At 33.6% G+C, this 23,415-nt stretch overlaps 2 protein-coding genes across 3 annotated transcripts; both read right to left on the reverse strand.

The window, feature by feature from the left end:
- Positions 1–214: 214 nt before the first annotated feature.
- LOC111882236 (transcription initiation factor TFIID subunit 12b) lies at positions 215–4,969 on the reverse strand. 2 transcript variants are annotated; one of them, XM_023878601.3, is made up of 8 exons: positions 4,206–4,969; positions 3,810–4,031; positions 1,386–1,940; positions 1,237–1,311; positions 1,078–1,156; positions 807–871; positions 690–725; positions 215–592 (listed from the first exon to the last, which is right to left on the reverse strand). In XM_023878601.3, exons 1-8 carry the CDS (start codon positions 4,806–4,808, stop codon positions 401–403), a joined length of 1,827 nt encoding a protein of 608 aa, XP_023734369.1. In that variant the 5' UTR covers positions 4,809–4,969; the 3' UTR covers positions 215–400. The 2 variants fall into 2 exon arrangements, with proteins under 2 accessions (XP_023734369.1, XP_023734364.1); XM_023878596.3 differs by having other exon boundaries at positions 1,386–1,949; positions 4,206–4,967.
- A 3,466-nt stretch (positions 4,970–8,435) lies between these two features.
- Positions 8,436–12,609, reverse strand: LOC111882227 (uncharacterized). Its single transcript, XM_023878587.3, has 7 exons — positions 11,572–12,609; positions 11,346–11,501; positions 10,919–11,271; positions 10,422–10,827; positions 9,362–10,346; positions 8,737–9,260; positions 8,436–8,661 (listed from the first exon to the last, which is right to left on the reverse strand). Exons 1-7 carry the CDS (start codon positions 12,532–12,534, stop codon positions 8,476–8,478), a joined length of 3,573 nt encoding a protein of 1,190 aa, XP_023734355.2. The 5' UTR covers positions 12,535–12,609; the 3' UTR covers positions 8,436–8,475.
- Between the last annotated feature and the right edge of the window lie 10,806 nt (positions 12,610–23,415).

Consider the following 23,415-nt stretch of genomic DNA (forward strand, 5'->3'; position numbering starts at 1 on the left):
GATATGTGAATTTGTACATAAAACTAAAACTGTCTTGAGGTACATTTTTATTTTTTACAAGCAAATTGTTATGAGTTTTATTTGTAGACTTTAGAATATCTTGTTTTTATGTATACTTTAAGAATACATAGTTAAAATTAAAAGATAGAAGCTAGGTAGAACTCCCAAGTATAGCCACTAACATATAAGTGCACATATCATGTAACACTAAAAAAACAGGAAACAGAAATAGATTTACCATATCATATCATGCTAAAAAAACCAAAACCAAAACCAAAACCAGTTCCAAATAAAAACATCAGCATCACCACGTTTCTTTTGGTTTGGGTCTCTATCTATAACCACAATTTATAAAAAAAACGAAAGAAAAAACAGTTTTACCATTAACTATGTAAACGATCTAATATCCATCAAAGCCTTGTTTATTAAGATGCTTATTTTGAGATTGAATCATCAACTGCTCAGAACTTGCAGAAGCCCTCATCTGCTGCATATTTCCACCAAATTGGTTTCTTGGAATCGTTGATTCTTTAGAATTATTATTATTATTCATATTTGCTTCAGAACATGTGTTCTCCATCAGCCCTTGTATCTGGAGTCAAATAGTCAACAATAATCGCTTTATTATAATAATAATAAATCAATTAATCAATCACAAACAGATAATATATAATAGATACTGCTCTCACCATATCCAGACGCTTCTTGTGTAAATCACTTGGTGGCTGCATTTTAGTTTCAAACAATCAAATTACATTTTAATTTTAATTTTAATTTTCTACAAAAAAAAAAAAAAGTCAACTTACATTGTCTTTTTTTTGTTTCTTCTCTTCACTTGAGAACCCAGGAATTGTCAACTTGTAGTTCTTTTCTGTACACAATACAAAAATGTTCAATCCTAGGTTATTCTCAGAAAAGTCGTGTGTATTTTGACCCTTTTTAAACCAAAAAAGACACAGGACTTTTTTGTTAAAAAGAAAGGATGGCCTTTTCAGAAAAAAAAAAAGTCAAAATACACAGGACCTTTTTTGACAATAACTGATATTTCATAATTTTGTAAATGAAAAAAATTAGCACCTAGGTGTAGCAACACATCTTTTGATTCTACAATTGAAGAGTTGCGGTGCTTGGCCAAGATGGCTCCAAATGAAGTAACCTAAAAAAAAAATCAGGAAAATTAAATATCTTATCTACACATTTAAATTTAAATTTTAAAATTTAACAAGTCTCACTCACGGAATCAATAAAATCATCAGCAAGCATCAAAAGCATTTCTTCAAGTTCGGGGTCCAAAACTATATTTGGATCAATCTGAACACCAAAACACACAACCATTATTAAATATAAACAATAAATTGCAATCACACACACTACTTAGTACTTACTTGTGCAACCAAATCTCGAATTTTCCTTTTACCAAGAAGATGGTTGCTAGCTTCTGTCCCCTGGCTTGAACTTCCGCCAGGTGTCGTCGTCCCAGAAGCTGTTGCATCGGGTTGCGACCCGGTCAAACTTAAAGACTTTTGACCCGCGGATCCTCCGATTCTCGGTGACTGTTGCTGCAAAAGCTGTTGCTGATTCTGTTGGTGTCCAATTGGTTGCTGTTGTTGATTCTGATTTTGTTGCTGATGTTGTTGTTGTTGAACCATTTGTGAGATTTGTTGCTGATTTAAGGACATGGAATTGTGCATTTGAGAAGAAGGAAGCTGTTGTTGTTGCTGCTGCTGTTGTTGCTGTTGTCCCAAAAGTGCTTGTTGTTGTTGTTGTTGTTGTCTTTGTTGTTGAAGGCGATATGAAGGAGAATTAGGTGCTGACATGGCAGGCATTTGTTTTGACCATTGTTGTTGTGTGAGGTTGTTCTGCATCATGGCTAATTGACCATTTTGACTTAATGCTGATAGCTGTGAGTTCATAAATGGGGTCCGTGATAGGCCCTGTGCCTGCAATTTCTAGAAATAAATCAATGAAATTAGCAAACAAGATGAAAGGAAAAAGATTGTGCTTAATATATATATATATATATATATATATATATATATATATATATATATATATATATATATATATTTCCGTGTTCAAATTGTAGAAATTCAGTGAAATAAATTCAATTTTCAACGAAAGTTTCTTCTTTTGACGTCATGAGGTGGGTTCACCACCTAGTGTATAATTAGAATAAAAAATCGGTAGTGTGTAGCTAACAACTTTTTTTTTTTAAACTGTGTCATATAAATAGAAAATCTAAAAATAGAATAAAAAAAAAAAGAAAAAGGACTTTTCCGAGTGTGTGATATATGAACACAAGGATTTGCAAATTTTACAAAAAAGATATGGTGAGGTTAAGAGATACGGGTGCATTAAGTCTAGAAAACCAATAAGAGAAACAAATTGAATTTCATATTTTGTAGTTTATATTCTAAAAGGAATCGGTGTAAAGATCAAAATTAACAAATTGGAAAATATATTGACAAAATCAACTAATAACATCAACAACCTTAAAACACTAGAAAGTCAAAATGTATTCATTTGGTGATAAACTCATTTTTCCTGTTTAAAATGATGATGAATCCAAGACGAAGCAAATTACTTTATCTCCTTCAACTCCATTCTATCTTTTTCGACGATTGCTCTTAAATATAAGTACATAAAATTTTCACTTTTTAAATGGTTCTTCCCATATTTGAGTTGGAGATAAGAAGACCCTTCTATGCTACAGCCTAACAATGCCAAATAGCCACTTATAACAATTCACAAATTTGTTTTCTTGTCTAACAAAGAACAAACAAGTTTGATGTTGGTTTTTTAACTAATTTGAAGAAGATGATGATGGAGTTCAAAAAGAAATTATGAAAGATATGGGGGAAAAGCGTAGGTGAAGAATAAATGCAGAAGATGAAGATGGTAAAATGACTAAAATATCCCTAAAAAGACAAGCATGAGATGCACACTAGCTATTTTATTTAACAGTCTATATATCTAATGGACACAACCATTACCACTATCATGTGATGCCATAGCATGGTTTCTAATTCTTGATTGTTAGTTAGTGGTGTATAATTATCTTTTCAACCGTTAGTTACAATTAGTCCATGTACACATTGATTCTATAAAAGGCTTCTATGCCAAAATGTACTCTAATATATATATATATATATATATATATATATATATATATATATATATATATATATATATATATATATATATATATAAAAGAAAAGTGGAGTTGTAAACCCAAATACAGACAATCAATCTGATGACAACAACTATAAATGATCCAAAACTTATCTTTTTCTTGACATGTGGTATATCAAAACTGTAGATATGTCTAAAGGCTGTAGACATGTGTTTAATTCTTGTATAAAGGAAGTTGTTATCATACTAAATCTTACAGAAAGAAATAATAGGTACTAATGTATAATATTTTTGTTTATGGAAACATCACTTGACATCCAGATATACTTTAGAAACCATTGAAAAAATTGATAATATAGCGTGCATATTACAATACCTAATATGTCAAAAACTGTTAGGGTTCTATTGGACATAAAAGTAAGAAGCATGAAAACCTCTGTCATATTCTGTGAATACAACTATTAGCAAGCATGGTCTTCACTTGCTAAAAAGCCATATAGAACAAAAGATTCGTAGCTTATGTGAAGCAAGGAGAATCATCACAAGTACCCATTTGCACAGTGTTCACAAAGGCCTGACAATTACATGTGTGACTTTAAAAATATAAATATAATAGTCTTTCATGCAGCTTAAGTTAACATTGACAGAGAATCAAGTTATTGAGAAAATATGTTTACCTGACTAGATGCTAGTGCATTTTGTTGGGCCAATTGTGGTCTCATCTGGCCCTGGTTTATCCTTTGTTGAGAGAAAGCAAGAGAACCATTTGCCCTAATTTGAGAATTCAAATTGTAGGGGCTGATCATGTTCATCCCCATTTGCATTCCTTGCAGTGATTGCCCTGGTGTATTTCCTGGATGAAACTGAGACCCTTGAACTAACCCGGTTTTCTGCCTAGGCTGCAAACACAATGACACAACAGATCAGACATAACATTGATCAAAGAAAGTAACCCTTTATTTTCTATTGAATCAGACCTACTAACACTGATGGAAAGTAGCCTTTATTACTTTTGCTCAACAGGGCCTCAAATCGTACAATTACGCTACAAATTGAGAAGTAAGAACGATTACCGATGCTGATAATTGGGATTGTAGATTAAGCTGCGCAGCAGCGGCAGCTTGACCGGGTAACATTGTCATGTGGCCGGTTTGACCCATCAAGCCTGAGCGGGTTAGGGTGGCGTTTCCTATCTGACCAATTTGTTGATTTTGTTGCTGTTGCGGCATCTGCTGCTGCCCACTAGCAAAATTCATCTGTCCATAGATTCTGGCAGCATTATTCGCACTCATATTGTACTGTTGTTGTTGCTGCTGCTGCTGTTGCATGTGATTCAAACGCGATATAGATGGAGACCTCTGTAAACCTTGTTGATGAATTTGGAAATTGGCTGTCCCCATCAAATTACTTTGCTGTTGCTGTTGTTGAAGCAATTGTTGTTGTTGCTGCTGTTGCGATAGAACGTTGGATGAATTAACTTGTGGTGCTTGTTGTTGTTGTTGCTGGGATGGCAATGATGGGGTTGACATGATTTGACCAATGGTGTTGTCGATTGAAGAAGGGAGGTTTTGAGAAATCGATTGTTGCTGCTGTTGCTGTTGTTGTTGATCCATGGATGTGGTGGCGTTGGTGATGGTCGATTGAATTGGGGACGACGATGACCCATCCGCCATCATCAAATTTGAGAAAAATAGAATGAGATTGAATGATTAAATCATATGGGAAGGGAGATAATTGGTGTATCAGAAAGTATGAACAAAGTGGCAGTAACAAGAAGACTCGATCGAGAGGGAATTTGGAATGAAGGTTACTCGGTAAGAGACGAGAATGGGTCCGCTCAATTTATATAAAACTACTAGCCGATAAATCACTACAATATTTCTTCCAAAAATCAGAAATAAACCCTAATTTGAGGATATTAGGAATCGGCAAATTGTATTACGTTTTAATGTTTTATGATGACTTTTGAGATTGCAACTATATTATTTTGACATTAACATAAAGTTTTTTTGATGAAAATTAACTAACACTTGTTTAAAAATAACCGGTTTTTATATGTTATTATCTATTTCCCGGTCAAACTGCTAATATAAAATTTTCAAAAAACAATGATTAAATGGTTTGATCATCATTTACATTCAAAATCAATACGTTTAAAGTTAGACAATTACAAGGATTTCTCAAAAAATAGTTCATATAATATCTTTTTTCAGTTAAATGATAAAATTCAAGTTCGATTCATGTAAGTTTGATTTTGTAACCTTCTTCATGATCTTAACCATAATGTTTGCATTGTAGTTTTTTGTGTTTTTGAGTTTGTTACGAATGTTATGGCTTTTGTATGTTTACATACTTACCTGTTTTAAAAACATGATAAATAATGACTTCTTAATACTGAGTCAAATGAATAAAATGACCTTCGACAAAAGGGAACGAGAATCTTGTGATTTAGATATTAAGGTTGAGTTAACAATATTATTGAAAAGTGGAAAATAATAATTTATTGAGCCTTTTATGTGAACTCGATAAGTTATGTCGTTACACACACACACACACACACACACACACACACATATATATATATATATATATATATATATATATATATATATATATATATATATATATATATATATATATATATAACAACATTTTTTTGTGTAACGACAACATTAAATTAAACACCAGTAAGAAGCTAACAAAAAATAGATTACAAAGTAGCGAAAAGTAAAGAAAAGTTATACCAACTAACACAGATCATTTTATGTTTTACGTCTATTGCAAATTCAAAAATAGGAATGAATTTGAAAGAATATGAGGTTGATGATAAGACAATACAAAATATACGATGATAACTTTAAACCTAATGACAAACAACATAACGATTAAAACATCTTTTTATATGTAGAATACGTAGTACACAAGCCTTAAACATAGTATCATTTAATGATGTCGGTCAAATGGAAGAAATATGAAATATACGTTCAATATTAATTTGTTTTGTCACATATACAAAAATTATTATTTTATTAACCATTCTACTTATGTGGAAGTTTTAGTCAAAACACTAAAATGATGAGGAACAAAATAAACTAGCATGTCAATTACACATCAAAAGATTGCATTGTTCTTTGCACTTTTCAAGATCAAACACTCACCTCACTTTCATTTATAAAAATACAATTACATATCTCATATTATATCTTGGTTTGGGCTTAGACCATTCAAGATCTTCTTATTGTAAGTGTTTGAGCTTAGTGCGAGCAATTCTTCGGTATCCATTATGTTTAGAAGTCAAGTTAGCAAGACATGTACATATGGTTTTCGTATCTATATTTAAAATCCCATTTACTAATTGCTTATCTCAAGCAATTTAGTGTTTTAACACCGTTTACTATCTAACAATTGTTGGTGATTTTAGTGTTATCAACATATTTTGGTATTATTATTATTAATAATGAAATAGGTTGAGCTCACTTTACTAACCGAGATAGGAGATGCGGGATGCACACTCGGTGTGTTGAATGTAAACTCGGGAATACGAGGGTCCGGGTGCAGCACCCCTTGTGGGGTCCAAGTCCCTGAAACCTAAATGGATTTTGCTTCGGGTGTGACTCCAATCATGCAATTTCCCACCAAAAACCCATTGATGACATCATAATGATGTCAGCATCAGTTGTATCCAATAACTATCAAGTTTTGGCGCCGTTTTTGGTTTAACCGATTTTAACCGCTTTCCCCTCAAGTATAAGAACTCTTATATGGTTTCAGAAAAAGGGTTGGAACATTCATACACTCGAAATTAAATTATAATTTCTATCTCTAAAAAACAAAAAACATCAAGGTATATTTTTCTGTGTTTCGAATTTGAAAGTAACTTGATTTCCAAATTGCATCTTTTGGATTATCCCAAATCAGATTTCGTGATACCCTAGGCATAAGGGTCGAAATCACAGATTTTGAAAAGTGATTGCAATCACGATCCCAGAAATTATCCAAGTTAATTGATATTTTCCAGATCCAAAATCTTACAACAACGGATTTTGACATCGTTTATGATAATTCATAATTCTAACTATTCAATGTCACTCTTGTATAATATTTCACTATGGGTTTGGTGTTTTGACAACCAAAAACCCAACAAATCATTCCAACTCCCAAACTTGGAGTTACAATTCTTACATATTCCAACTCCCAAACTTGGAGTTACAATTCTTACATACGCTTAATATAAATTTAGGAATTCTATATTTATATTATCTTCATCGTTGTAAGATAGCATGTCATCAATTTCCTTTATATTCAGGGTTTTATACTTAATTAACCCGTTACCCACAAAGATCCCTAATTTAACAAACTTTAAGTTCAAATGCCACAAAGAAGATGAATTGTGGATCATCCCTTGGCTTGGGGATGTAAATCCAACCAAAATGAGTTAGATCTCCTATCCAAATGGTTTTGAGACATGCCCAACTCCAAAACCATACCCTAAAACACACACACACACAATTCAGGAAGTGGAAATGAGGTCAATTGCTAAAAAACTCATCCTTTTTACACTAAATTATCCAATTCAATTGTTAGGTCCATATGTATAACTTATATGAAACCTTTGTCAAGTCATACGAACTCTCTTCTGGACTTCCCCTCAATCCCCTAAGGCCCTACAAATATTGGAGTAAAACATGCACATGATACCCTTGGTGCAGCTTGTATGGCATCCCCTATTACAACATGTTTGCACTCGAGGTATTTTCCTAATTTTAGGCATGTTTGATGGTGGTGCAACATGCATGGTACCTTATTAAATTGTATAAACCCTCTTGGAGTTAGAAAATCCCCTTTTAAGTGTACTTACTTCCATCTAAAACCTATAAGCATACATATGTTAGTATATAACTATATATTTGTTCAACCCATCAGATGATGCATACTCACTCATACTTATGAATATGTAGTTCAGGGATTCATTCTGAACAACTATTAGCATATATATGCCCAACAGTTCTTGTTAAGGCATTATACTTCCAATTTCGTCATAACACTACAATTTCACAATGTCTTTTCCCATGATATATTTGTCTTATAACTTACTCATAACATTGAAATGAACAAGACATGTATTGGGTTTATTAGTTTACTTTGTAATCTACAAATTATACAATGTTATATTGGTCAAGTCTAACATAAATCTTTCAAATAATTGCTTTTAAATTGTAACAGGGCCAAAACTAAAAAGAATCTTAACACACTCGAAAGCAGCCGGGATGGGGCAAGGTCTTCATATGACCAAAAAAAAAAGGTTAGTAATTTATGTACATATATATAATTTAATATATACTTCTACAAACAGTCGATACTTGTAGGGTTTGCATAAAAATGTTGTCTAAAAACCAGATTTGGTTTGTTAAAACTGCAACCAAAAAGAGAGCGTAACATGGCTGGGGGCTCATTTGATACAGATGCATACATCTTCCTCACCCTGATATGACTATCCAGAATCATCAGCTCCAATAACTTTCTACAGCTCTGAAATGTGAAGGATTAATTAATTAATTCTTGTTCATAAGTAAAATCAAATTCAAACAGATGAAACTGACATACCTGAGGATTTAGAACATTCATCTGGCTTATGATTTGGTCCTCCAAAATCCCAGGATTTTGCATCACAATACCAAGAACACGGCGTACAAGTCCCTTGTAAACAATCTCATTCATACTCCCATCTCCATTTACCCAAGGCACAATTGGCTTATAACCATCACCATCACCAATACAAAATCCCTCTTCTGCCCCTGTTCCTGAACAACTTGCTTTCACATTCTTGTTTGTTTCGTTTTCTTCTGGTTCTGGGCGGTTTAAAATGGTGACTCTGTGCACCTCATCATCAGTATGATTTTCTTGCTGTAACTCATCATTAATGGAGGAGGTCTGTGGCTCCTTCAGATGAGGAAGATCATGTTCATGTTGGTGTTGGTGTTGGTGTTGATGGGATGCCATTGAGGAGGCCAAAAGGTATTTTGATCGATACATGGAATCAACAACATGGACATAATCATAAGCATTCACCTTTAAAACCCGCCCAAATGCCTCAAGCACCTCAACAATAACTTCTCCCATCTTTCCCCCTACAAACCATAACATTTGTGGAAATATTATATATGAGATTCATATACAGAAGAAGAAGAAGAAGAAGAAAAAACAGGTAAGTAACAAATTGCATACATACCTTCTTGTTGGGAGATACCTTCCATGCTTAACCCTTGGTCACCAGCCTTTTGGATGGCTGAATACACAGTTTGAAACATATTCGGATTAAAAGACCCAGAAGATGCCACGTGTCTTGCATAGCTACTCATAGCTTCCCATGTTGACTCAGAAGATGCCACGTGTACAGAAGAAGGTGATGAATTGGAAACAGAAGAACAAGTGTCTCCGTCTCTAGAGAATGTAATTGCATCAACTCTTGAAATAAAACTACGGTTTAAACATAACTGAATACCTGGAAAACCTTTTTCTTTACGTGAAAAAATCTCACTGTCTAATATTTTCGGCTTTTTAGTTTTTTCAACACACACTTGTTCTTGTTTATCATCACATTCACGTTTACGTTTCTTTAACTCCTCAATCTCCCCAACGCCTTCATCAGGCAAACAAGGGAACAACGACACTTCCCCTGAACACATCAGCACACATAAATGAACAACATCACCACACTGAAGGTCAACAGGTAGATTTACTCCATACTCTAACAAATCATCTTCTTTTTCATGAATCCACCTCGCCATCTTCACAGCTCTTTTTCCAGTATTAACAGGAAACGGAGAAGATGAAATACCATGTAAAAACTGCTGCGAGAGTACAAAATGACTCGCATCATTACCCCTGACCATGAATTTTCTGTCTCTGAGGTAATTAAATGCTGTAAAAAGATCATGTTCTGAATATCGTCTCAATGTTTCAGCTAACAGGTTTGGGATAGCTGGAGCTTTTGCTTTTGCTTTTGCAGTGCTTACAAATATAAGCTTGAAAAGCTCGATTGCATTAGAAACTGCTAATGATTTGTAGGTTTGTGTACTAAAACCTTTTCCTCTGTTCATAAGATTGTCATAGCTTTTAGGCAGATAACGTCTTCTTGATCTTCTTCCAGAAGCTTCCCTCCTTCCACTATCTAAAAGCTCGTCTCTAGGTATGGAGGCGGTTTGATCAAATTCCTACAAACCAGTAAAAAAAAAGATTAATGATTAAAAATGATTTGTTAAAAATTAAATGATTTATCAAATTCTTACATTGAATCGAGGACAGTTGGATCCACCTTTAGTTGCTGCAGATTTGGAAATTTGTTTGTACTGAAGGACCTCGTCTAGGGATATTTTTATATCTTTATTGTCAAAATCATCCCATTTTTCATCAACATCCAACTCATTTGAAGGATGAATAACAACATCAGGAGGTTTTCGATTATGAATGAGTGTTTTGTTCTTGGAATATTCTAGATGCTTTGCGTATCTGACACTAAGCATGTTACAGAGTCTCATTACAGCTTTTCTGAACTGATTGTTTCTGTTCAGAGCTGACATTCTTCTTCTGCATGTTTCAGGAGGCGCTGGGAGATTTTCAAGTGAGCTCCATTCTACACGATGAAATTTTGCTCCGAGTGCAGCGCGATGTCTTATGTACTCAATCACCAACAACCTGAAAAACAAAGATCACCAAAGTTTTACAATAATCGTCCCTGGAATATATGTTAATTCGCAATTTCAGTCCCTTTTTAAGAGTTTTTTACCTGTCTGTTGTTTCTGTCCATGGAAACCTTTCCGTACGTGTAGGCTGCTGTAGCTTTGACACAGAGTAAGACTGACCACCGTCTTCATCTTCAGTTAGTGCCACGTCATCATCAGCAGCAGCATCCATGTCATCCATTCTACTCGCTGAAATTTCATTATCTTCATGGAACAATTTGGGATGCTTCACTTTGCTAGACTCTTCAAGTAGATTTTCCATTAAAGTTGTCTTTCCTTTTCCTTTCGATGACCTTTTTCTTTTGTAAGTAATTAAAGCATTTGTTGGTGGATCTTTGGTGCTTGTTGCTCCCTTTAGTTTATGCTTTTGTCTCTTATCATAGAATACACGAAGCACCTACAAACAAAAATAATCAGTTTTCTGCAATTAATTAATGGAATACTTTTACCAAATACAAAGAGAAAACAAACCTGTTCCAAGGTCAAATTAAGATCCTCTGCAATCTTCTCACACTTTTTGTATGATATTTTTTGATTTGAGTCGTCATTTGCCACAAGTTTTAACAGCTCAGCCCGCTGATGAGCTGTCATAACTCGGACTGCTGCCCATGAACGTGAAAGGAATACCTGATGAAATGAAGTTTCAGAATATAAGAATGGAGTTTATATAAAAGAAAAGAAAGAACACGAAAGAAACCTCATGAACAGCAGATCCAGGGAATGCATGCAAAGCAGCTTTTGGATCAGAAGCAGAATAACAATACTCCAAAGTATTCCAGTATTCCTCAACACCTTTTCTACTTCCAAGAACAAAATCATGTCTGACATGAGGACGAAGATCAAAAGAATTGACACCTGGCGATGGCAAAACAACTGTGACAGGTTCCTCAATGTAAGGCTTAAGTTCTAGCGAATGTCTAAGAGTAGCAGTAGTAGTAGTATGTGGGCCCACAGAAGTCTCCATAAATTCTCCACCAATTAATCGTATCAACTTCAGGCGTCTTAAGATGTCAATAAGATACGAAAGACGTGAAGTGGCTCGAGTATCCATGAGAGACCTATACTCCTGAATCGGAAGATCGGAAAGACGTATTCCATTCCGGCATTTCTCAATCATGGAATCGAGTTTTACAGGGGACCCTGCAACCTGCAAGAACAACTCAAGTGGCATGGCCTTGATGGCTGAATCTAATTCAAACAATTTGCAACTACTATACTGGTTCTTCCCTTCATATACATCGTCTTCTCTTGATCTATCAAGAGTGAGATACCCCCACAGAAAAACATGAAGCAGCTTTACACGAACCATTTTTGCCAAAACAAAACCGTTTTCCCTCATTGCTATAAACGTCTCGGATTGAAATTGAACATCGTTTTTTGTAGGAATTCTCTCCACGTTATTTAAAACCGGGATTGATTTTGATTTACCATTTGTATGTCTGGGAAAACTTTGGGCGCGTATTAGCTTTTCAAATGACCTAATTTTCTCATGAACAGTATCCGATAGGTCTTCAGATTTGTATACAGATGGATGGAGGATCACATCAACTGTACGTTTGCGACCACAGTTTGTGGCAGAAGGGATTGCAAACGAAATGCATTTGCAATGTCCGTCTTCTTGAAGCTTATTTAAACTGCGTTCTAATGTCTTTCTGTCCATCGTTGTATACTTATTGTCAAGATTCTCCAGACTCTCCAGCACCCTTTGTAGTTCAGGTTTTATAAGAACCTTTTCTTCCTGTAAAAAAAAAAAAAAAAAAAAAAAAAAAAAAAGGAAAATTCTAACACAAATATAACAAGTCGAAGAAGACAAAGATCAATATATTGTCTATTCACCTGTAGTTTTTCAAGTATCCTCTGTTCCCTCTTTGAGCTAGCTGAACTAAAACCTAGACATGGATATGTTGTATATGAGCGTCGAACTCTGGGTGCTAGCGAAGCAGATGAAGATATCTCCAAGTTTGATGCAGGGTTTAAATTTACAGTTATGCCATTTGTGTCACATTGCAGATTCTGTGAGCTTGTTGAACCAATTGGATCAATATTCTGTTCTTCACTGACTTCAGCATTGACTGTAATGGTTAGATGATGATCTGATTTGGCAGGGAGTGAAGTGGAAGCTTCAGTACTGAAGTTTCCAGAAGTCCAAACTCGGTAGACTAGACCTCTATTAAGGTTTTCTGACTTTAAATGCATCTGGAATCTAGACACCATATCAAGAATGCGAGGGTAGTATCGTTTACTGTTTATGCCAAGCCTTTTATATATTTCGTTAAGAATCAACCCTTTTGAACCTTCAGCATCAATCATATCATAAATTTGTTGCTCAATAGGAAGTTCAAGAAGCTGTTCAGTAATTTGGCCACGGTTTCCACCTCCATGACTTTTGGGGACACAAGTTTTAGGAGAAAATGTCTTTAGCAGACGTAAGCACTTAACTTCCTTCTGGTTCACTGTAGCATGAAACTCCTCAACTAGATGAGCATCTTTCAGCTTGTGTAAAATCTGAGAGCATTTGTGCAAGAAACTTGAATCTGAGATGATGAAATGGACCTTAGCGTAATTATACTAAATGGTAAGAATTTATAACTTACACTACTCCAAGCTTTATGTCCAGTTTTATTGCGATAACCTAATTCCTTCTTGATATCTCCAACAACAAGAACCTTAAGAGGTATAAAAACAAACAAGAATTAGCATCTGATTAAGTATAAAGGCAAAGTAAATAACTGAAATGTAAATAGTAACCTTGCCATCGGCTTTTTCTAGTCTATCACAAATAGCTTTTATATCAGATGCATAGTCTTTGATGTGTACATCCTCTTTGATGTGTTCCTCAGAATCACCATCTTCTGTAACAACTCCTCTGTCTGCATTGTCCTCTTTGGTAATTTCAAGTCTTTGTAAGCTTCCCAAATGCTTTGCATAACGATATAAGTGGAGCATATTGGTGTTTACTATTGAACCAGCTTTGTGTTCCCCTTCATTGCCAGCTTCTTTCTTCCTTACTATTGTTGATTGCCTCGCAATTAATCCACGGGTTTCAAGATTCCTTAATATATTGTATATGTTGTTGTTCTTAATGCCAAGTTCTTTGGCAAGATCATTCTGGGTTATTCCATCTGTTCTGCAGCAGTAAAAGTATAGTAAGATCAATAACCTTTATGCATAGTGTTGTCAGTTTTTATAGCAAATGAGCCCCTCAAATTCAAAATTTACAGAGTTTTCATTTCTGCATTAAGATTTCCTGATTTTGACTTCGAGTTCAAATTCACATAGCTAATACACAATGCAAACCTAACCTAACTAAATTTTTGGATAACTGTGTCCCTAACTGAAATTTCATGTTCTAACGATTGGTCTGAACTCTGTATTCACACCAATGGCAAGATCACTATGGTAATGTTTCGTAATAAAGTCGAGCATGTTATACAAACAAACCTAGCAATGGCAAGACGCTCAAGGGTGCGACGATGTGGCTGAGAAATGCCGGAATCTGAAGCTTTAATGTCGTAAATTCCTAAAAAGTTGTCAAGCAGATGCTCTGCCGCGATAATCCTCAAGTCGATCGCTTCGGCATCTTCGAAATACTTAATGTTAGGGTCTTCAGCATCATATGAAACACCTTTACATTCGAATCGAAGACTTGGAATATTGAGAAGACTGGACCACAAGGCCTTCTTGACGTTGGTGCAGAGGTGAAGGCCGTTAGAGGAAAGATGAGTAGTGATCTTGGACCATAGACGACGGAGAGTTAGCCCGTTAGCTCCTTGCAAGCAAATTTCGTCGAGTGCACCGTAGACGACGGTGTCCATTGACGGTTTCAGGGATCAAGTTGCATGCAACCGTTGGTCGTTAACGAGCGAAATGTGAGCGGTTGTGTGAGAAAATTACAGTCAGAATTCGGGTGGTGTTGTTCTTGTTGCAGTGCGAACGTAGGTTTAGGGTTCGAGTCCCTCCCCTAACAGAATGGTGTTCTCAGTTTTTAATCGGGTGGTCATCTATATTCTATATCCGGACATCACAGTTTTGGTAGTTTTCTAGAATAATAGAGAAAAATGCAAAAACGGTCCTTTTGGTGTATATATATTTTTTTGGGATTCAATCTAAAGTATTTATTTTTTTTTTTTTCTCTCTCTCTCTCTCTCTCTCTCTCTCTATATATATATATATATATATATATATATATATATATATATATATATATATATATATATATAGAGAGAGAGAGAGAGAAAAAAAAAATACTTTAGATTGAATCCCAAAAAAATATATATATACCAAAAGGACCGTTTTTGCATTTTTCTCTATTAGAATATATTAAATAACTAGATTATAACCCGCGTTAAACACGGAGGAATGCATAAAAAACATATAAATGTCTAGATATTGCATAATAATTAAAAAAACAAAGTTATGGTTATTGGTATTATTGGAATATGTAGAAGATTCACTGAAATCAATAAATATCTATAATCGTTGAAGGACCTCTTTATATACAACATTTTTTGTTTTATTAATTGCATGGGTGGCTCAAACAATTTGGGAGCTCTAAGCAAACAAAAAAATTAGGGTCCTTCAAGTAAGCAATGATATTTGAATTTGAGACCCTTATTTTTATAAACTATTGTTTTTACCATCAAACCAAGCTCCAATTTGTCTTTGTAATGCAAGAAATACATAAATATACATATATAATTAACATAATAAGCTTTAAAATTAGGGGTCTTTTAGAATTAGGGGCCCTAAGCCCTTGCTTAATTTTGCAAAGGGTAGAGCTGACCCTGATTAATGGAACAACCTTCCTCGTCACATATGAATACCTTCAAACATTTTTTTTTACTTGTGACACAGGAAACAACTACATATAACTGACAATGAGTGAAGACGGGTCTACGCAAGCCTAGTGTAGGCCGATAAATAAACTTATGGCATTGTACTTTCATTTAATAAGAAAAAAATAAATAAGAGTTTACTCATACCATTTGGAACCAAAACCACAAAATCAATCAAACAAAAGTATCTGTGACATATAATTATATTTTGTTTCCAATAATAACAACATACTTGCATGTAGCAAGAAAGAAACAACAAAAAATAAAGACATGGTTGTTCTTTAGTACATGCCTAAAAGAAAAAGAATGACAAAAAACTTGTAGTTTGTTGTATAAAAACTCATTCATAAATCCTCCACTGCTACTTACATTTTCAAAGCTTTTTCTTTTATTGCATCAATGTTCCACCTTTTTTTGTTAAAATACTCTCAATTAAATTTTTAACCAAATAGTTTTTTAATATACTTTTTACCCGAATCAAAAAAAGCTGTACAATTTTTTTTCAATAGACCTAATGCAAAAAAGAGGGAATTTTTTTGTGTTAAAAAAAGTTTTAATCGGAAACATATTTAAAATAGAATGTTATAATAATATAGATTTTTCACAAGATAATGTCTTATTTAGAAAAATATCTAAAACGCAAATGCTATAATTATATAGTTTTTTCAAAGTACAATATCCTAAGTAGCCGTTTGTCTAATTTTTTTACTTGATGCAAAAAAGGGCATGATAATTTCTTTTCTCGTGCTAAAAGAAAAGTACATAGCTATTTTGGGTTAAAAAAAAGTACATGACTTTTTGGTTTAAAATTTAAACTACTTTGTTGTTTTGAGTTAAAACTAAAAAATAAATTGCTATTTTCAGCTAAAAAAATAAAATTGTTGTTTTTTGGAGGTTAAAATAAAAATAAGTTGCTAATTGAGTAAAAAATTAATAAAAGTACTTTGCGGTTTTCGGTTAAAAATAAAAGTTTGTTATTGTTTTGGTTTGTAATAAAAGTCTGTGGTTAGACTTGGTTTAAAAAATGTGTTGATGTTTTGAGAAAAATAGAAATATGATGCTATTTTGTGTTAAAAAAACATATCATATTTAGAATAACACATAATAAGTATGTTTTATTTTAATTTTTTAATAAATAAGCCATAAAATGATCAGTAATAACATACAAGAAATATGTCAAAAGTAAAACTCATGATGTCTTGTTTTGTTGATAAACATTTTTAAGTGAACTAACAACACTCACCCATCGTGGGATAAATTTCCATAAAAGCATCCATAAACAACTATGAGAAGAGAATTAATAGTAACTTGAAGATCCAGTACATATAACATTTTAAAGTCTTTCTATATACATAATCTGGTAGAAATACTTATATAACTTATGATGCAATATTTAATGCTCAAGTATAGTTACAAAACTGTAGGCTAAAACAAATAAAAACTGTCAAAGTTTGAAGAAGTTCAAAAACCAGTACACCTCCAATGAGTATTTTTATAATTGTGATTTTCCATTGAATTTTCATTTCACAACATACCCTAAGCATATCTTTTTTCTTCTTCTTCACTCCATCTTTTCCGCTTTCCTTTCAACAATTGTGGTTTTCCATTGAATCTGGTAGTTTGCTTCTCAGATCTCCATGCTTCATCCTCAACTGGAACCCTTTAGCATTCATCCCATGTTCTTTACATCCATCACCATCATAAACAACCATAATCCTACATATACTTCCATCACAATCAGAAACCCCACAAATTATCCATTCCTGTTAGGAAATGATGAAGAGGAGGATTTAGATTGGTTTTGAGCGATACTTTCCCGTACGAAGGATTACAAATCCATATTCACATAGTTCTAAATCTTTCTTTGCTAACATGGCTTTATCTCTCAATTGACATGTTTTTGTAGTCAATAGTTTGTAAACAAAGTAAGGACAACAAAAGTTGCCACTTTCACTGAAGCGATGGTTGCAACCCATGCAGCCACCTCCTGAAGGAAATAATAATTAAATACCTAACATTTTATATAAAAAAGCAGAAAAAGCAAACATGGTCAAACAGCTAAACCTCAAAAGGATTTTTTTTTCACACTCTGCCTCTACCACACTAAGAAGGCAGGCTTGACATCCGACAAGAATGTTTTGATATCAGGACCAAAAAATTTGTGTAATGCACCAATAAGTTTAATGATGGCATTTCTAGGAGCAAATAAAGTCAATTAAATCTTTTCATTTAACGGTCCCAAAAAGTTTTATTTTCAATTTTGGCCCTTATATGAGGTCCTCTTAACATTATTGTTCTAAGTTCCAAGTAGTGTGAGTAAATGAGTAAAAATTTAGGACCAAAATGGCAAAAATTAGGCTTACTCATGGACCACAGTAAGTCAGTTTACTTGGAACATGTACCAAAAATGTTATGAAACCCTTAAATAAGGACCGAAATTGTAAAAGTGAGCTGAACGAAGTCATTTTACTTGGAACATGGATAAAAAAACACTACAAAAACCTCAAATAATAACCAAAATTGCAAGAGAAAACTTATTGGGACTAAAATTGAAAAACAACTATAAATGGGGACCAAAATGTAATTAGAAAATATTTCTTGCCTTTCCCTGAAGAGAAGTCATTGCTCTAATGACATTGACACCACAGTTTTGTGCCAAGGTTTGGGGTATTGCCTCAAATGCCACAGATACAACTTCATAAGGCCACTGACATTGCATCCTATTTGTTCATTCCATTCTTTTTAATTTCATTCCATCATACCAAATTAAGTTTTGAAAAAAAAACTAAAAAGTCAAATACCAACCTGTAAACTTCTCTCCACTTGATCTAAAAGATCCTTGCTAGCACCTATAAGAAGAGCAGTGCATGCTTTCAGATCTTGACAATCAACAATATAAGCAAAAAACTCATCACCGGTCTTTTTCACTTCAAAAAGTCTAGCTCCAGTTCCCACATCAGATTCTTGAAGTTCATCTGGCCTATTTACAATAACAGCCCCACATGCCTCTGCAATCCTGTTATTATCAATTTTCATTAGTCTCCTAATTGCACTAACTCCCTTTATGCTTAAATAATGACACGCTAAATCACTAAGTCCATTTTATGTAATTAACAAATCGGTCTTAAATTTGAGTATTTGAGTGCATAAATTCATGATATATTCTTCTTCCATTTTTAACAAAACTGTTCAGTCTTCTTCCCGGACTAACTTTGCGTTTCTTTGATTCTCTCCTTTTTTGTACTCGAGAGGGCAATCGAGTAAAATGGCATGTGGGTTTATGATTTTTCTTTTCATTTTTTCAGGGAAGACAACGTCTTTGTTGAACATAACACATTTTAGGACCTTGGAATCTTCTAATTGCCCTCCTGGGATTTTTTTTTCAACTTTGATGTATTTTTATGTCTACTTCTCTTAGTCTCTGGCCTACATCAACATCAACTATTATTGCATCAAGTGCTATATCTTATAAAAATAATAATATTAATAATATTAATATTAGGAAATATAATCACGAAATGACGAAAATCAATGGGGGGACCACTGATAAAGCAATTTCATGATTTGCAATTGACCAATTGCGAATTTGATGGTCATTTTGTTAAAAGGTTAAAATGGTCGTCAGTTTGTCAAATGAAACCACCCATTTTGGTCATTTTTGTAATTATACAAGAAAAAATATGAGCATTTTCAATACAAATAAATAAAAAGAAAATATATTTATATAGTTGCTGAAATTGTGATTAGTTTAACTTAAAACATCGCGGAGGGGGGGGGGGATAATACTTACTGTAATTAGATCCCCAAATTCACTTGTGAATTTTGTGCCAATGCAACTCTTCACTAAGCCTAACATTATTGAACCTGGTAATGGAAGTACAAGATAAAACAAAATCTTGAAATCGGAAAGTTCTTGTGCTCTTTCATTATCTGGAACATCTACAAAATAAACGAATTAAACAGTTTTAATGTCAGATTATTGAATTGGAAGAACACACACCTTGATAAACTTACTTACCCTTTCAAAGATAAAAGTTGGGCCCACAGCCTCTGAGAAAGTGGTTAAACATTTCATGGATTGAAGTCAAGTTTTAATATTAGCCAATAGTGAGAAGAGGAACTGGTTTCTATGCTTCATTATTTCATATCTAGAAGATGAAGAATTAGATATTGAATCTTTTCTCAAGGAGTACCATATTTTATCAAGCTACATGCATAAACACTTTTTGAGTGTGAGAAAAGAGATTAAAACATACAATTATAGTCAAAAGCAAACCTAATAACATAAAATATTTACAAGTATAATCCACAAAAAAAAAATTGAAAAAAACTCTATCTAGCATGTAACAGAAAGAGATGAAGATTATAAAGAACAAAGCAAATTGGGCAATTCAATCAGTTAGGGAAAAAATTAGGTAGAAGCATGGAAACATCAATTTACCTTCTTTCCATCATTCTCCTTCATCTTCTGATTCATGGTACATGAAATCAAATCACATGAAAGTTCGATTACTGGTTTAAAGGTGAAGGTGAATTATTAAAAAGAAGTACCTTATGTAGTTTTTTGGTAACATAAAAACATACTTATAGTGTTTTTGTCAACAATACGAAGATTCATCTGATGTTTATCAGCTTCTTCAACTATTACACTGGAATCAGCACATGTTATCTTCACAACGTCAAAAAAGGGAAGTTATTGAACTTGAACTGTTCCAAGCTTCTTCAACACAGTAGCAAAAGTTGCAGCAAGAAACCAGGGGTAAAATCGGAAAGTTTCACTTTTTGCTATTAAAGTGTTCAAAATTTAAAAATATTTATCAACATACCATTCATAACAGAGCTCCATTTAACACTATCTTCCCCATTACAAGGAATCAATATGTTTCCTAGGTATCCTCTAAAATGTACCTGAAAATGCTGGGAGTATATAAAAAAATGTATAAAGTGAACCAAATTAAAAAAACAGCATTATGAACATTGATGTTACTGTGAAATTCCAAGGTCTTTCAGGTTCAGCATAAAGAAGATCAAAAAGGACCCCAGTTGGTATATACCTGAAAAAGAAAACAACATTATGTCAAAAAAATGAACCAAATTAAAAAACAAAATATAATATTTTATGAACATTGATGTTACATGAATATTAAGAATAGGAATTACCAGTAAATTTGAAAAGTTTGTAAAATAAGAAAAAAAATATATAATAAATATATAATATGTCTCCAGTTTACCTGCAAAGAAACCAGGGGTAAAATCGGAAAGTTCAACATTTTGCTTTTTAAAGTGTTGAAAATTTTAAAATATTTATCAGCATACCATTCATAACAGAGTGCCATAATTCAACCTCATCAGGTTGTGACATGTTCATAACATTTTCACTGCTTCCATGAATTATATATGTAGCCTGAAAAATAAAATCATAAATGATAAATCTATGCTTTTTAATTTTATAATCATTTAAAAAAGTTAAATTGAAACCTCTTTTAATGAATTGATATAGCTCCATTTAACACTATCTTTCCATCACAAGGAATCAAGATCTTCCCCACCACAATGAATCAAGAAAGTTTGGGAAATAATATGTTTTCCCTATTAAGTCGTGATCTTTTAATCCTCATTCCCTCATAAGTATGTCCTCCCTCGCCGCTAACCACCCATTGTGTTTTCTTAATAGTCAAAACATTATAAGCTTAGACCAAACGAAAGACCAGATTTATCCACATGTGTTGATCTAAAGTAAAAATTGCACCGGTCTAAAGCTACCAATAAAGTTTAGTAAAACGAAGCAGAGAAAAGAAACCAATTCACAACAAAGAAAATCAAACTAAACATTTTGTATAACAACATGTAATTATATGAATCCCAAATTCAAGAATCGAGAGTACATATTAAGTTTTCGAACACAGAAAACAGATTTTTTTCATTTCCTTCTATCAAAGAAGTGTCAATTTTGTCATAAATAAACATGATAGATAGAAGATAAGTGAAGATCATTTTAACAAACAGGTGGTTTGCATCTTTCAATCTCTTCAAATTTGTATAACAATAGTCCCACCATTTCTAAGTGAAAAGGCATTTAAAATCCAGAAACTGAAATTACCATAAAAGTGGTGGTGAATTCATAACGGTAAGAAGGTCGCACTTAATTACAATGTCAATTGGGAGTGTGTTCATGAGGAGCAGTGATGTTGAACAGTGAAGATAGAGCATGGTAAGGGTAAGGAGATCTATGTAGCAGATGCATCGGCTCTTGATTTATCTTTTTCATCGAATGCTTTAGCTTTATATAAAGAATCTTGCCTAATTGTCAAACCTTTAGCAAGAACACTTGAGACAATAATCTTGTCCTTCACACATGTAAACTCTTCCACTCCTAGAACAACAACCATTCCCCTATTTTATTAAAAAGAATCTATTTTTTTTTTAAAAAAAAAAAAAACTGAATGCAAATTTTTCATAAATAGTTATGTTGTGGTTATTATTTTAAATTTACCTCTGCATTTGGTGAAAGGCTGTACATAGACATGGTCAGGGGTAAATGTAGTTGAATAACTTCCTGCAAGAAGTGACATGATAAAATTTTAGAATATTATCAAAATATATTTATATACCGAGTAAAAACCATAATTTGTATAGGTGTGATGCTAACAATCTGATCTACTATGATTGGCCACTGCAAAGATTTAAATTAAATACTAACAAAAAACATATCAATTTTGCATCTAGTGCAATATCAAAGCGAAACAGAGGCAAATACAAACTATAAACCCTAGGTTATGTAATAAACCAGAATACAAGAACAGAAACATAAATAGCACCTTAAATGGAGAAGATTCCTCAACCACCAGAACAGAAACAGGAAAAAATGGAGATTAGATTAGTGTTAGGGTTATAATTCCGACAGGTTCCTCTCTTGAGATTAGTGTCAGGGTTATAATTCCGACAGGTTCCTCTGTTGAGATGCTCCAACGCCGTTCAGGATTAGAAACGATACATGTAAGAAACTCAAAAGTATCTTATCAAAATTGATGGGAGCCGTCAGGGTAGGGTTCTTCGGACTTAGCATCTGATTTGGGCAACTTTCGAATACAGACATCCTTTTCAATGGATACGACGAAGGTGAGGAAAATCCCCGATATATCAGTCTGAAGCATCGGTGGTGACCAAGGAATGAAGCGGTGGAGACGGTAATATCTCGAAGGTGGATACGCACACTAATCCAATTGTCACTGGTTCAATTGGCGGTGGGATCTGGAATAATAGAACACGTTGAAGATGAATTAAGCAAAGCAAAAACGGTTGATGAGTGCTAATCAACCAAAGCAAAAGAATTTGGAAGTAAAACCCTAAATTTCCATCTGGAATTGTAATAAGATAATGTGGAAAAATCAAACTGAATTTTCTTGGAAGGGGAAAACCAGAGATGTAAAGGAGTGAGAATCGTAAATCTGAATAAAGGGGAATCGCACCTGAAGATGATGAATCTTAAAAAAAAAATGACGATGTGTATCTATTCGACAATGACGATTTGTGTGTAGAGAAAAGTGAAGAATGAAATTGGGTATGAAACGTAAGAGGTAAGCTGCAAATTAAGGCGCTCGTATATTTGACCATGACGTCATCAAAAATGATCCAAGGATGGAGAGATAAGAATGAAATAAAATCAAGGGTCCTTATTTCTTCAATTTGGATTTTAAGGTTCTCTT

Source organism: Lactuca sativa, chromosome 1, assembly GCF_002870075.4.
Source record: "Lactuca sativa cultivar Salinas chromosome 1, Lsat_Salinas_v11, whole genome shotgun sequence".
Taxonomy (NCBI): Eukaryota; Viridiplantae; Streptophyta; class Magnoliopsida; order Asterales; family Asteraceae; genus Lactuca; species Lactuca sativa.

Bases quoted from the DNA above. Each gene is read 5' to 3' on its own strand.
- LOC111882236 (XM_023878596.3), bottom strand. From the start codon at position 4,808: ATGATGGCGGATGGGTCATCGTCGTCCCCAATTCAATCGACCATCACC. The intron at 1,312-1,385 runs GTAAGTACTAAG...TTTGGTGTTCAG, and splicing joins TTCGAGATTTGGTTGCACAA to ATTGATCCAAATATAGTTTT. The intron at 593-689 runs GTGAGAGCAGTA...ATTTGACTCCAG, and splicing joins ACAAGAAGCGTCTGGATATG to ATACAAGGGCTGATGGAGAA.
- LOC111882227 (XM_023878587.3), bottom strand. From the start codon at position 12,534: ATGGACAGAAAGACATTAGAACGCAGTTTAAATAAGCTTCAAGAAGAC. The intron at 11,502-11,571 runs GTTTCTTTCGTG...TCATTTCATCAG, and splicing joins CTGGATCTGCTGTTCATGAG to GTATTCCTTTCACGTTCATG. The intron at 10,347-10,421 runs GTAAGAATTTGA...ACTGGTTTGTAG, and splicing joins CCAACTGTCCTCGATTCAAT to GAATTTGATCAAACCGCCTC.